Source organism: Stegostoma tigrinum, chromosome 1 (assembly GCF_030684315.1).
Source record: "Stegostoma tigrinum isolate sSteTig4 chromosome 1, sSteTig4.hap1, whole genome shotgun sequence".
NCBI lineage: Eukaryota > Metazoa > Chordata > Chondrichthyes > Orectolobiformes > Stegostomatidae > Stegostoma > Stegostoma tigrinum.
The window spans coordinates 192,712,013-192,727,222 of NC_081354.1; the positions used below are offsets into that span (position 1 = coordinate 192,712,013).

General features: G+C 47.6%; 1 protein-coding gene across 1 annotated transcript in view; it reads right to left on the reverse strand.

The window, feature by feature from the left end:
- Window positions 1-15,210, reverse strand: part of LOC132209540 (disintegrin and metalloproteinase domain-containing protein 12-like) — a 268,784-nt gene that overhangs the window by 52,225 nt on the left and 201,349 nt on the right. The window contains exons 12-14 of the mRNA XM_059645262.1: window positions 14,268-14,401; window positions 8,681-8,858; window positions 2,279-2,371 (exon numbers count right to left, since the gene is read on the reverse strand). Coding sequence (XP_059501245.1) covers window positions 2,279-2,371; window positions 8,681-8,858; window positions 14,268-14,401 — 405 coding nt within the window. The remainder of the gene's footprint in view (window positions 1-2,278; window positions 2,372-8,680; window positions 8,859-14,267; window positions 14,402-15,210) is intronic.

Here is a 15,210-nt window from a genome sequence, read left to right on the forward strand (position 1 = left end):
TGATGGTGGCTGGAAAAACATCAGTTTATATGCAGAAAATAGAGAGGTGGGTGATGTAGGAAGTTACAGGGGAAGGTGCCGTAGGGCGCTGGTTGGGGGTGTACTGGGGGTGAAGGAAATGCGGACTAGGGTGTCCCAGAGGCAATGGTCCCTGTGGAAAATGGACAAGGGAGGGAAGGGCAATATGTGTCTGGCGGCAGCATCTTGCTGGAGGTGGTAGAAATGGCGTCTGATGATCTTCTGGGTGTGGATGCTTATGGGATGGTGGGTGAGGATGAGGGGGACCCTATCGCTGTTGTTGGACGGAAAGGGGTAGAAGCGCGGGAGATGGGTTGGACACGGTTGACGGCCCTGTCGACAATGGAGCTGGGGACTCCTCAGTTGAGGAAGAAGGTGGACATTTCAGAGTCTCCCTTGTCGAAGTTGGCCTTACATGAGCATATGCAACGGAGACGGTGGAACTCAGAGAATGGGATGGAGTCTTTACGGGAAGTGGGGTGTGAGGGTGTACAGTTCAGGTAGCTGTGGGAGTCGGTGGGTTTGTAATGGATATTAGAGGCCAGTCTATCCCCAGAAATGGAAACAGAAATGTCGATGAAAAGAGGGGAGGAGTCAGAGATAGACCAGGTGAAAGTGAGGGCAGGTAGAAATTGGAGGTGAAATTGATGAAGTTTTCCAATTCTGGATGAGAGAGGGAAGCAGCACCGATGGTATCATCGCTTTATCGGAGAAAGAGTTGTGGGCTGGGGCCGGAATAGGACTGGAAGAAGGAATATTCCACGCATCCCACAAAGAGACAGGCATAACTCAGGCCCATGTGGGTACCCATGGCAACCCCTCTTAGCTGAAGAAAATGAGAGGAATTAAAAGAGAAATTGTTGAGGGTGAGGACGGGCTCAGCCAAGCTGAGGAGGGTCGTGGTGTATGGGGATGATTCAGGTCTTTGCCCCAGGAAGACTCGGAGAGCCCTAAGCCCCTCCTGGTGGGGAATGGATGTGTAAGGGGATTGCAAGTCCCAGTAAAGAGGAGGCAGCTGGAACCGGCAAACTGGAATTTCTGAAACTGGTGTAAAGTGTCAGAGGAATCACAGATGTACATTGGCAGGGATTGGACTAGGGGAGAGGAGGCTGAGTCAAGGTAGGAAGAGATGAGTTCTGTGGGGCAGGAGCAGGCTGAAACACTGGATCTGCCCGGGCAGTCCTGTTTGTGGATTTCTGGGAGGAGGTAGAAACGGGCTGTGCAGGGCTGGGGGACCAGCAGCTTGGATGTGGAGGAGGGGAGATCACTGGATAAAATGAGAATCGTTACCCTAGTAGATACAATGGCCTGATGTTCCATGGTGGAGTCATGGTCCAGGGAAAGATAAGAGCTGGTCCTCAGTCTCTCCAAGGTAGAGGTCAGTACACCAGACAACAACAGGACCACCCTTATCGGCAGGCCGAGTAACAAAGTCAGGGAAAGGTCCATGTGCACAGACTGCAGCCCGTTCAGAAGGAAATAGGTTGGATTTGGTGGGGGGCAAACGGGTGGGGTGGGGGGGGAGAGGCAAAGAAATTGAGGTGACCAATATCACGCTGACAGTTCTCAATGAACAGATCAAGGGCAGGTAAGAGGCCAGAGGCAGGGGTCCAGGTGGAGGGAGAGAGTGTTGGATTTGGCTAAAGGAGTCTGTGAGACGGGGAAAGGGGGAGTGTTGGATTTGGCTAAAGGAGTCTGTGAGACGGGGAAAGGGGGAGTGTTGGATTTGGCTAAAGGAGTCTGAGAGACGGGGAAAGGGGGAGTGTTGGATTTGGCTAAAGGAGTCTGTGAGACGGGGAAAGGGGGAGTGTTGGATTTGGCTAAAGGAGTCTGTGAGATGGGGAAAGGGGGAGTGTTGGATTTGGCTAAAGTTGTCTGTGAGACGGGGAAAGGGGGAGTGTTGGATTTGGCTAAAGGAGTCTGAGAGACGGGGAAAGGGGGAGTGTTGGATTTGGCTAAAGTTGTCTGTGAGACGGGGAAAGGGGGAGTGTTGGATTTGGCTAAAGTAGTCTGTGAGATGGGGAAAGGGGGAGTGTTGGATTTGGCTAAAGGAGTCTGTGAGACGGGGAGAGGACTTTTGTCCAAAGAAATGGGCACGGAGGCGAAGATGGTGAAAGGAGAGTTCAGTGTCATGAGATGCCTGAAATTCGTTAGGCAGGGACACAGAGTGATAAAGCTCTCTCTCCAACAGTTTCCTGACACACTGTTCTTACTCTGCATTTATCTGCATGGCACAGGGAGGGACCAGTTCGAACTTTACCTTACAGTCTTCACAGCAGAGCTCAGTGGATGAGCATTGCGCCCCAGGTTTGAGTTTACATGTTGCAGCCTCACAGCAGGCGTCTTCACACTCCTAAGGAGAAACAAGCAAACATCAAAATCCTGGTTACTGATGTACAAGCTGGTGTGAAGAGAGTGAGGTAACTGTTTCCAAACTCTTAACCGAGAGATTAAGGGTTAAAGACTTAATTTGGATCATGTGGAACATTGTCAAATCCTTCAGCAAAGTCCACATAGACAACATCCACTGTCCTATCCTCAATCATCTTTGCCACTTCCTCAAAAGAAACTCAATCAAAATTTGATTGAGAGAAAAGACTTCGCTCACACACAGCCATGCTGAATACCCCTAATAGGTTCACAGATAATAGGAACTGCAGGTAGAACATAGAGCACAGAACAACACAGTGCAGAACAGGCCCTTCGGCCCTCAATGTTGCGCCGACCTGTGAACTAATCCAAGCCCCTCCCCCTACACTATCCCATCATTATCCATTTGCTTATCCAAGGACTGTTTAAATGCCCCTAATGTGGCTGAGTTCACTAGATTGGCAGGCAGGGCGTTCCATGCCCTTACCACTCTCTGAGTAAAGAACCTGCCTCTGACATCTGTCTTAAATCTATCACCCCGCAATTTGTAGCTATGCCCCCTTGTACAAGCTGAAGTCATCATCCTCGGAAAAAGACTCTCACTGTCCACCCTATCTAATCCTCTGATCATCTTGTATGTCTCTATTAAATCCCCTCTTAGCCTCCTTCTCTCCAATGAGAACAGGCCCAAGTCCCTCAGCCTTTCTTCATAGGGCCTGCGCTCCAGACCAGGCAACATCCTGGTAAATCTCCTCTGCAACTTTTCCAATGCTTCCACATCCTTCCTGCAATGGGGCGACCAGAACTGTACGCAATATTCCAAATGAGGCCGCACTAGCATTTTGTACAGTTGCAGCATGACATCACGGGTCCAGAACTCAATCCTTCTACCAATAAAACCTAACACACCGTAAGCCTTCTCAACAGCACCATCAACCTGGTGGCAACTTTCAGGGATCTATGTACATGGACACCAAGATCCCTCTGCACATCCACACTACCAAGAATCTTTCATTGGCCCGGTATTCTGCCGTCCTATTATTCATCCCAAAGTGAATGACCTCATATTTATCCGTATTAAACTCCATTTGCCACCTTTCAGCTCAATTCTGCAGTTTATCCAAGTATCCCTACAACCTGCAACATTCTTCCACACTGTCCACCACTCCACCGACTTTAGTGTCATCTGCAAACTTACTCACCCATCCAGCTATGCCTGCGTCCAAGTCATTTATAAAAATGACAAACAGCAGTGGTCCCAAAACAGATCCTTGAGGCATACCACTAATTACCAGACTCCAGTCTGAATATTTTCCACCAACCACCGCTCATTGCCTTCTTACAGAAAGCCAGTTTCTAATCCAATCTGCTAAATCTCCATCAATCCCGTGCCTCCGCATTTTCTCCAATAGCCAACCATGTGGAACCTTATTAAAGGCTTTACTGAAGTCCATGTTCACCACGTCAACTGCCCTCCCCTCATCCACATGCTTGGTCGCCTTCTACAAAAACTCAATGAGGTTTGTGAGACACGACCTGCCCTTGATGAATCCATGCTGACTATCTCCAATCAAATTGTTGCTTGCTAGATGATTATAAATCCGATCTCTTATAAACCTTTCCAAAACTTTTCCTCCAACAGACTTAAGGCTCACAGGTCTATAATTACCTGAGTCATCTCTACTGCCCTTCTTGAACAAGGGCACAACATTTGCAATCCTCCAGTCCTCTGGTACTAAACCTGTAGACAACGAGGACTCAAAGATCAAGGCCAAAGGCTCCGCCACCTTCTCCCTAGCTTCCCAGACAATCCTCGGAAAAATCCCATCCAGTCCAGGGGACTTATCTACCTTCACACCTTCTGGAATTGATAACACCTCCTCCTTACTAACCTCAATCCTTTCAATTCTAGTAGCCCGTAACTCAGTCATCTCCTCTACAATATTCTCCTGTTCCTCAGTGAAAACAGATGAGAAATAATCATTTAGCACCTCTCCGATCTCCACAGGGTCCACACACAACTCCCTACTTCTGTCTTTGACTGGCCCTAATCCTATCCTAGTCATCCTCTTATTCCTCACATACCTATAGAAAGCTTTCGGATTCTCCTTTATTCTTCCTGCTAATGTCTGCTCATGTGGCCTCTTTGCTCTTCTGAACTCTCTCTTTAAATCCTTCAGAGCTAATCTGTAACTCTCCATCGCCTCATCCGAACCATCTCGTCTCATCGTCACATAAGCCTCCCTCTTCCACTTAACAAGAGATACAATTTCTTTAGTAAACCACAGTTCCCTTATCTTATCGCTTCCTCCCTGCCTGACAGGGGTGTACCTATCAAGGACACGCAATATCTGTTCCTTAAACCAGCTCCACATTTCGATTGTCCCCATTCTCTGCAGTTTGCTACCTCATTCTATGCCTCCTAAGTCCTGCCTAATCACATCATAATTGCCCTTCCTCCATCTATAACTCTTGCCCTGTGGCATGTTCCTGTCCCTTTCCATTGCTGAAGTAAACACAACCGAATTATGGTCACTCTCTCCAAAGTGCTCACCCACCACTAAATCAAACACCTGGCCTGGTTCGTTACCAAGTACAAGATCCAGTGTGGCCTCCCCTCTTGTCGGCCCTTTGACATACTGAGTCAGGAAACCCTCTTGCACACATTGGACAAAAACTGATCGATCCGACATACTAGAGTTGTAGCATTTCCAGTCAATGTTAGGGAAGTTAAAGTCTCCCATAATGACCACCCTGTTCCTTTCACTCCTGCCCAGAATCGTTTTGCCAATCCTCTCCTCCACATCCTTGGAACTTTGCGGAGGCGTATAAAAAAACTCCCAGCAGTGTGACCTCTCCTTTCCTGTTTCTGACCTCAGCCCATACCACCTCAATAGATGAGTCCTGGTCTAAAGTTCTTTCATACTGTCCTTGATGAACAAAGCCACACCTCCCCCTCTTTTACCACCTTCCCTGATCTTAATGAAAGGTCTGAGCCCTGGAACCTGCAACATCCATTCCTGTCCTTGCTGGACAATCCGAGATAACAAAATGTGGGGCTGGATGAACACAGCAGGCCAAGCAGCATCTCAGGAGCACAAAAGCTGACGTTTCGGGCCTAGACCCTTCCTCAGAAAAAGGGGTTAGGGAGAGGGAACTGGAATAAATAGGGAGAGAAGGGGAGGCGGACCGAAGATGGAGAGTAAAGAAGATAGTGGAGAAGAGACAGACAAGTTAAAGAGGCGGGGATGGAGCCAGTAACAGTGAGTGTAGGTGGGGAGGTAGGGAGGGGATAGGTCAGTCCATGGAGCATGGACAGGTCAAGGGGGCAGTTGGACAAAACCCCAGAGTTAACTGCCATCTGCCAGAGCCCTCAGCTCTGAAGAGAGAATTGTTGCCTCACACAGCCTCCTCTGTGTCTTTGAGAAAAAAATATCTAAACACCAACGTTAACAACAGCGCAACTAGTTAATATTCCTGACATGAGAATCGAAGGAGAAGGCACAGAACATTCCAATGGCCCATAACCAGGCTGTAATTTTGAAAGACTGATTTTGTTTTATATTTTCAAGCAGCACTTATATTTATTGGAACAGCATACCATTATAATCCTACTTCATTCAGGAAGAGTTAGTAGTTAGAAGGGATTTATTCGGTTTGTTAATGGTTTAGTTAGTTTGTTCCCTGTTAGAATTAGATACATAAACTGTTATTTGTTGATTGTAAAGTGAGTGTTGGAGATTTATTTTATTTAACCACCAGCAGTTGCTGAAAAGCAGGTTACAACACTTTTCAGAGATAGTGGGAACTGCAGATGCTGGAGAATCCAAGATAACAAAGTGTGGAGCTGGATGAACACAGCAGGCCCAGCAGCATCTCAGGAGCACAAAAGCTGACGTTTCGGGCCCAGACCCTTCATCAGAGAGCAGAAACATCAGCTTTTGTGCTCCTGAGATGCTGCTTGGCCTGCTGTGTTCATCCAGCTACACACGTTTGTTACAACACTTTTCACATTCCTTTTACAGTTTACAGGGTTCCTTTTTGGGTGTTTTGGTTTTAGTTCTCAGAGAGGGGCTTAACACCCACTTTATAACAATAGAAATATATAAAATTATGAGAGGCATGGATAGGGTGGATAGTCAGTAATTTTCCCAGTGTGGAAATATCAAATACTGGTGGGCATAGATGTAAAGGAAACAAAGTGTGAACCTGGATGAACACAGCAGGCCAAGCAGCATCTCAGGAGCACAAAAGCTGACGTTTCAGGCCTAGACCCTTCATCAGAGAGGGGGATGGGGAGAGGGAACTGGAATAAATAGGGAGAGAGAGGGAGGCGGACCGAAGATGGAGAGAAAAGAAGATAGGTGGAGAGGAGAGTATAGGTGGGGAGGTAGGGAGGGGATAGGTCAGTCCAGGGAAGACGGACAGGTCAAGGAGGCGGGATGAGGTTAGTAGATAGGAAATGGAGGTGCGGCTTGAGGTGGGAGGAAGGGATGGGTGAGAGGAAGAACAGGTTAGGGAAGCGGAGACAGGCTGAGCTGGTTTTGGGATGCAGTGGGGGGAGGGAGATTTTGCAGCTTGTGAAATCCACTTTGATGCCATTGGGCTGCAGGATTGTTTTGTGTACTAACCCCGCAACAAATCCTATCTTACATAAGTACATCAGGGTAATAGAAGAGAACGCAGAGTATAGTGTTACTGCTGCAGAGATGGTGCAGAAAAATAATCACCTTTAATCTGAGATGTCGCTTCAAAAAGACTGATACCAGTGGGGAAGAAGTGTTTTTGAATTTGCTGGCGTGTGTTTTTAAGCTTTTGTATCTTATGCCGGGTGGAAGATGGTGGGAGAGTATAACCAGGGTGGGAGGAGTCTATGATTGTGTTAGTTGCTTTCCTGGGAAGTGTAGATGGAGTCAGGCTGCATTTTGTGATGGGCTGGACTGCGTTCAAAATTCTCTGTAATTTCTTTCGGCCTTGGTTTCTGCAGTTGCCAGAGCAAGCTGTAATGCGTCCAGTTAAATGTGTCTACACTATCTATACTGCATCTCTAAAAATCGGTAACAGTCATTACAGATGTGCCAAATTTCCTTAGCTTCCTGAGGAAGTAGAGATTTTGGAGTGTTTTCTTCACTGTAACGTCAATGTGGGTGTAGTGGGATAGGTCGTTGGTGATGTTTACTCTAAGCAACTTGAAGCTTTCCATTATCTCTACCTCAGCACCACTGACACAGACAGGCACATACCATCCAATCCTCTTCCTGAAATCAATGACCAGCTCTTCCATTTTGCTCACATTGAGGGAGAGATGTCGTGGAGCTCTCTATCTCTTTCCTGTCTTGTCGTTGATTGAGATCTGACCCACTACATTTGATTTGAAATTCAATTCTGAGCTAAATCTTACACTGGCAATTTATTCATTCCCAAATGCACATCCCCTGTGCCAAGTGACAGCCTCCTTGGTTGCTCAGTTTAAGATGTATAAACTACCAGCCGGTCTGTGGAAGGGAAACCCCTGGTAATGCACAGCATGGTTTGGATCAGCCCAGCAGGACGGAAGGAGTTTGGATTGGGAGCCCACAACGTGGTTGCCAAGTTCTTTGGGCTTGACCACAGCCTGGTTTGCAAACAGACACAGGTGTATAGCAAATTAACATAGAAACATCGAAACATAGGCGTGGAGTAGGCCATTCGGCCCTTCGAGCCTGCACCCCCATTCAATATGATCATAGCTGATCATGCAATCTCAGTATCCCATTGCTGTCCTCTCCCCATTATCCTTGTTTCCTTTAGACTCATGGGCCACATCCAGCTCCCTCTTGAATATATTTAATGAACTGGCCCCAACAGCTTCCCGTGGGAGAGAACTCCTCAGGTTCACAACTCTCATTCTTAGACTGTGACTCCTAGTTCTGTACTTCCCCAACATCTGGAACATTCTTCCCACAACCAGCCTGTTCAATCCCATTGGGATTTTTCATGTTTCCAGGAGATCCCCCCATTCTTCTAAATTCCAATGGATACAATCCCAGTCAATCTAGTCTCTCCTTAAACGTTAGTCTGCCATCCTCGGAATTTCTCTGGTGAATATTCGCAGGTCTCTCTCAATAGTCCTTCCTCTGACTGGGAAACAGCACACAATACTCAAGGTATGGCCTCACCGATGCTATCTATAACTGCAGAAAGACATTCCTTACTCTGATATTCAAATCCTCTTCTCTAATAAATCCCATCAACTCGAGTGATAAAAGCCAGCAGCCACCAGAAACCTATTCCAATCATCCGCTTTTCTTACCGAAGGTTGGCCACAGTCACATTGCTCGTCTTTCTCTGTGAACATGTTTCCACACACGGGGCCCCCAACCAGCTTATGAAAGTCCGGTTGATTCCTTAGACATACTCCATGTTCATGAAGCAGGAAGGTCTCAAAATCATTTTGGCTACAGCTACTGTAGCTTACTGGCCATGGTGCACTGGAAAACAGAAAACATAAGAAACAGGAATTTACAGTCAGTAAATTCTCCCTTTTAATATGCTCTAACAGGCAATAAGATCATGGCTAATTTTTTCTCCATAACTCCACCTCATTCCCTTAGTATTTACTGTCTCTCTTGCAGATGCTCCAAACAGAATATTCATAGGATTGACTGTCAGTTGGAGAATCCAAAACGTACAAAATCTGAAGATATTTATCTCTGTCTTAAATGGCTGAGCACCTATTTCGAACTCATCATTTGCTGCAAGCCAACAGGGAGGATATTTTTATTCCAAAGCCATGCTTTCTGTAAAAGCTCAAACCAGGTTGAACAAGTCCATGTGAACAGTCTTGAGGAACACTGTCCCAATGTAACACATACCAGCCAGAATCTGCCTTTCCTTTTAAATTTCCCCTTCAACAAACAAGCCCATGGGATCTCTCCTGCCTGACCTTGTGCAGCTTAGACCTTATGAGACCCAGGCAATGCTTTAACTAGGAGACATTGGGAGGCCAAAGGAGCTCCCTGATTGCCTCTGTATTCCTTGGTGCCTTTGCGAAACCCCAAGCTGTCAAAGATGTGCCCTCAGTACTTAATTGAGTCCCGAAGGAAATCACACATAGAACATAGAACAGTACAGTGCAGTACAGACCCTTCGGCCCACGATGTTGTGCTGAACTTTTATCCTAAACCCCCAACCTTATACTATCATCCATAGGCCAATATAAAAGCCGCTCATGTGCCCCTAATGAGGCTGACTCCACTACCCTCTCCGGCAATGCATTCCACACCCCGACCACCATCTGAGTGAAGAACCTACCTCTGATGTCTTCCCAATATCTACCTCCACTCACTTTAAAACTGTGTCCCTCATAATAGCTACCTCCACCCGAGGGAAAAGTCTCTGGCTGTCCATCCTATCTATGCCTCTGATCATTTTGTACACCTCTATCAAGTCAAGTCACCTTTGTCTATTTCTAAGCTGTGAGCTTTCAGCCATTTGATGATCTCCTCCAGGTTCCTCAACTGCTGTCCTCTCAGAGGCTGTCAATGAAGACGTCATCAAGGTAGCATTGTACCCCTTTTATTCCTCTGAGGATCTGGTCTGTAGACAAGCCCCAGTAACTCAATAGAGTCACCAGTGACTGGGATTCAGTGGAAACTTCCATCCATGGGAAGGCCTGTAACAGAACCATCTTGTGAATAAGAAATAGGAACAAGTACAGGGTATTCAGTTTCTCCAGTCTGCTCCACCATTCAACAGGGTTGTCACTAATCCAGCATTCCTCATATCCACTTGCCTGCACCTTCTCCATTATCAGGTGAGGCGATGGCCTACTGGTATTATTGCTAATTATTAATCCAGAGACCAGACAATGTTCTTGGGGGCTTGAATCCCACCACAGCACATGGCATTAAATTGATAACAAATCTTCAAATAAGAATCTCCGCAGCACCATGAGTCCATTGCCGATTGTCGGAAAAACACATCTGATTAGCTAATGACCTTCAGGGAGAGAAATCTGTAACCCTCATATGGTCTTCATGTAACTCCAGACCCACAGCAACATGGTTGACTCTCAGGTGCCCACAGAAATAGCTTGGCAATCTACTCAGCTATACCAATCGCTACAAAGTCTCAAAGAAATGAACCTGGACAGATCACCTGGCACAAACAGCTCTGTCAAAGTCCCCCTCACTAACATCTGCGGATCAGTGCCAACGTTGGGAGAGCACCAGTAAGGTGATGGAAGGTATCAGTAACAGAGCTATCCAGCAGCACCTGCTCAGTGATGCCCAGTTTGGGTTCTGCCAGGGCCACACAGCTCGTGACCTCATTACAGCCTTGATTCAAACATGGACAGAAGAGCTGAATTCCAGAAGTGAGGTGAGAGTGACAGCCCTTGACATCAAGGCTGCATTCGACCGAGTGTAGCATCAAGGAGCCCTGGAAACACTAGAATCAATGGGTATCTGGGGGCAAACTCTCCGGTGTTTGGATCATACCTGACACTGGAAGATGATCGTGGTTGTGGGAGGTCAATCATTCCAGCTCCAGGACATCTCTGCGGGAGCTCCTCTGGGTAGTGTCCCAGGCCCAACCATCTTCAGCTGCTTCATCAGTGACCTTCCCTCCATCATAAGGTCAGAACTAGGGATGTTCACCAATGATTGCACAATGTTCAGCAACATTCACGACTCCTCGGATACTGAAGCAGTCCGTGTTCACGTACACCAAGATCTGGACAATATCTAGGCTTGGGCTGACAAGTGGCAAGTGACATTCGCGCCAAACAAATGCCAGGCTATGACCATCACCAACAAGAGACAATCTAACCACCGCCCCTTGACATTTAATTGTGTTACCATCACTGAATCCCCCCACTGTCAGCATCCTGGGGGTTATTATTGATCAGAAACTCAACTGGGTTCACCACATAAACACAGCGGCTACATGAGCAGGTCAGAAGCTGGGAATCCTGCGGCGAGTAACTCACCTCCCGACTCTCCAAAGCCTGTCCACCTTCTACAAGGCACAAGCCAGGAGTGTGATGGAATACTCCCCACTTGCCTGGATGGGTGCAGCCCCAGCAACACTCAAGAAGCCCGACACCATCCAGGACAAAGCAGCCGCTTGATTGGCACCACATCCACAAGCATACCACTCCCCCCACCACCGACACTCAGTCGCAGCAGTGTGTACTATCTATGAAATACACTGCAGGGATTCACCAAAGATGCTCAGGCAGCATCTTCCAAACCCATGACCACTTCCATCTAGAAGGACAAGGGCATCAGATACATGGGAACATCACCACCTCCAAGTTCCCCTCCAAGCCACTCACCATCCTGACTTGGAAATATATCACCGTTGTTTCATTGTTGCTGGGTCAAATCCTGGAATTTCCTCCCTAACAGCACTGTGGGTCAACCCACAGCAAGAGGGCTGCAATGATTCAAGAAGGCAGCTCACCCCGACCTTCTCATGGCGCAATTAGGGATGAGCAAGAAACACTGGCCCAGCCAGTGGCACCTATGTTCCAGAAAATGAATAAATAAATAAAAAAGGCTGAATTCCGCAGCTGATCAAGAATCTATTTCAATATTAAATACTTACAAGGACCCTGCCCCCACAGCTGTCTGTTATAACGAGTTACAAAGACCCACAACCCTCTGAGAAAGAAATTCCACATCATCTCAGACTTAAATTGGTACCTCTTTATTCTAAGACTATACCATCTGTTCCCATGAGGGGAAACATCCTCCAGCATTTACCCTGTCATGCCCCTTTAGAATCCAATATGTTTCGAGGAGATCACCTCCCATTCTTCTCAACTCCAGTCAGCAGAGTCCCAACCTGTTTAACCTTTACTCATAAAAAATCTCTCCATGCCAGGGATTATCCCAGTGGATGTTCTCTGAACTACCTCCAATGAAATGATAACCTTCATTCAATAAGGGACCAAAACTGCTCACAGTGCTGACGTCAAAACCAAAAGGAAGCTGCTGGAGAAGATATTCAGGGACAGGATCTGTTCCCATTTGGAAGAAAATGGGCTTATCCGTGATAGGCAACATGGTTTTGTACAGGGAAGGTCATGTCTTACCAACAATAGAATTCTTTGAGGACGTGACAAAGTTAGTTGATGAGGGAAAGGCTGTAGATGTCATATACATGGACTTCAGTAAGGCGTTTGATAAGGTTCCCCACGGCAGGCTGATGGAGAAAGTGAAGTCACATGGGGTCCAGGGTGTGCTAGCTAGATGGATAAAAAACTGGCTGGGCAACAGGAGACAGAGGGTAGTAGTAGAAGGGAGTTTCTCAAATTGGAGACCTGTAACCAGTGGTGTTCCACAGGGATCTGTGCTGGGACCACTGTTGTTTGTGATATACGTAAATAATCTGGAGGAAGGTGCAGGTGGTCTGATCAGCAAGTTTGCTGAAGACACTAAGATTGGTGGAGTAGCTGATAGTGAAGGGGACTGTCAGGGATTACGCAGAATATAGATAGACTGCAGAGTTGGGCAGATAAATGGCAGATGGAGTTCAATCCAGGCAAATGCAAGGTGATGCATTTTGGAAGATCAAATTCAAGGGCGAACTATACAGTAAATGGAAAAGCCTTGGGGAAAATTGATGAACAGAGAGATCTGGGTGTTCAGGTCCATTGTTCCCTGAAGGTGACAATGCAGGTCAATGGGGTGGTCAAGAAGGCATAAGGCATGCTTTCCTTCATCGGACAGGGTATTGGGTATAAGAGTTGGCAGGTCATGTTGCAGTTGTATAGGACTTTGGTTTGGCCACATTTGGAGTACTGTGCACAGTTCTGGTCGCCACATTACCAAAAGGATGTGGATGCTTTAGAGAGGGTGCAGAAGAGGTTCACCAGGATGTTGCCTGGTATGGAGGGTGCTAGCTATGAAGAGAGGTTGAACAAATTAGGATTATTTTCATTAGAAAGACGGAGATTGAGGGGGGGACCTAACTGAGGTCTACAAAATCATGAGGGGTATAGACAAGGGTGGATAGCAAGAAGCTTTTTCCCAGAGTGGGGGACTCAATTACTAGGGGTCAGGAGTTCAAAGTGAGAGGAGGAAAGTTTAAGGGAGATATGCGTGAAAATTTCTTTACACAGAGGGTGGTGGGCGCCTGGAATGCGTTGCCAGTGGAGGTGGTAGACGCAGACACGTTAGCGTCTTTTAAGATATATTTGGACCGGTACATGGATGGGCAGGGAGCAAATGGACACAGACCGTTAGAAAATAGATGACAGGTTAGACAGAGGATCTCGATCGGCGCAGGCTTGGAGGGCCGAAGGGCCTGTTCTTGTAATTTTCTTTGTTCTTTGCTCCAGACGTAGCCTTACCGGTTACCTTAATAAATTTTACATAGTGAATTCTGATCCTTAATCTACATCAGGATTATTACTCCTTTTCTTGAACTTTCAGATCATAACATTTCTGCAGAGCTGCATTGCCTGCTTTGACCTAAAGGTGACTTGGTATTGGCCTGGGTTAAGGCATTGGACCTGTGAGTGTCAACTTTATTTGTTTATGGAGTACATTTGTTCATAAGAAACTGTTCCTTTTGCAGATTTGTGAAGAAATCTGTTGGAAGCTTTTTGTTCTGGATAACGTGACTAAAGGAAGCCAATGTGATAATCTTGTTCTGGGAAAATGAACAATACAAACAGAACAACTCTGAAGCAGTGGGGCATGATGGTCAGTAGAGGATGATGGTCAGTGGGGGATGATGGTCAGTGGGGGATGATGGTCAGTGGGGGATGATGGTCAGTGGGGGATGATGGTCAGTAGAGGATGATGGCCAGTAGAGGATGATGGTCAGTGGCGATGTCACAAATGAGAACCAGAAAACAAGTCACTCTGTTCAAAGATGTACATCACCTCTTTACTGCCTTCATCAGACAGGAGGGTTGTGGACAGGCACAGGTTCGACCATCATCGTGCAGCATTCCGAGATTGTGTCCCATTGAATGGGCCACAGTCGCAACAATACGGGATAAATCATCACTGTTTGCCTGGAAAGGAGGAGGAGTAAGGTCAGAGAGCACAGTGCGATCTCATTCTCAAACAGCAACAAGGACAACATGGAACCACATAGAACACCAGGCTGCAGCCTGGGTTAATAGCCCCGGCACTCCCACACACCACTCCCAACACCCACAGACCACCCCCAACACCCACACACCACCCCCAACACCCACAGACCACTCCCAACACCCACACACCACCCCCAACACCCACACACCACCCCCAACACCTACAGACCACCCCCAACACCCACACACCACTCCCAACACCCACACACCACTCCCAACACCCACACACCACTCCCAACACCCACACACCACTCCCAACACCCACACACCACTCCCAACACCCACACACCACTCCCAACACCCACACACCACCCCCAACACCCACACACCACTCCCAACACCCACACACCACCCCCAACACCCACACACCACTCCCAACACCCACACACCACTCCCAACACCCACACACCACTCCCAACACCCACACACCACTCCCAACACCCACACACCACTCCCAACACCCACAGACCACCCCCAACACCCACACACCACCCCCAACACCCACACACCACTCCCAACACCCACACACCACCCCCAACAGCCACACACCACCCCCAACACCCACAGACCACCCCCAACACCCACACACCACCCCCAACACCCACAGACCACCCCCAACACCCACACACCACCCCCGACACCCACACACCACCCCCGACACACACACACCACCCCCGACACACACACACCACCCCCGACACCCACAGACCACCCCCGACACCCACAGA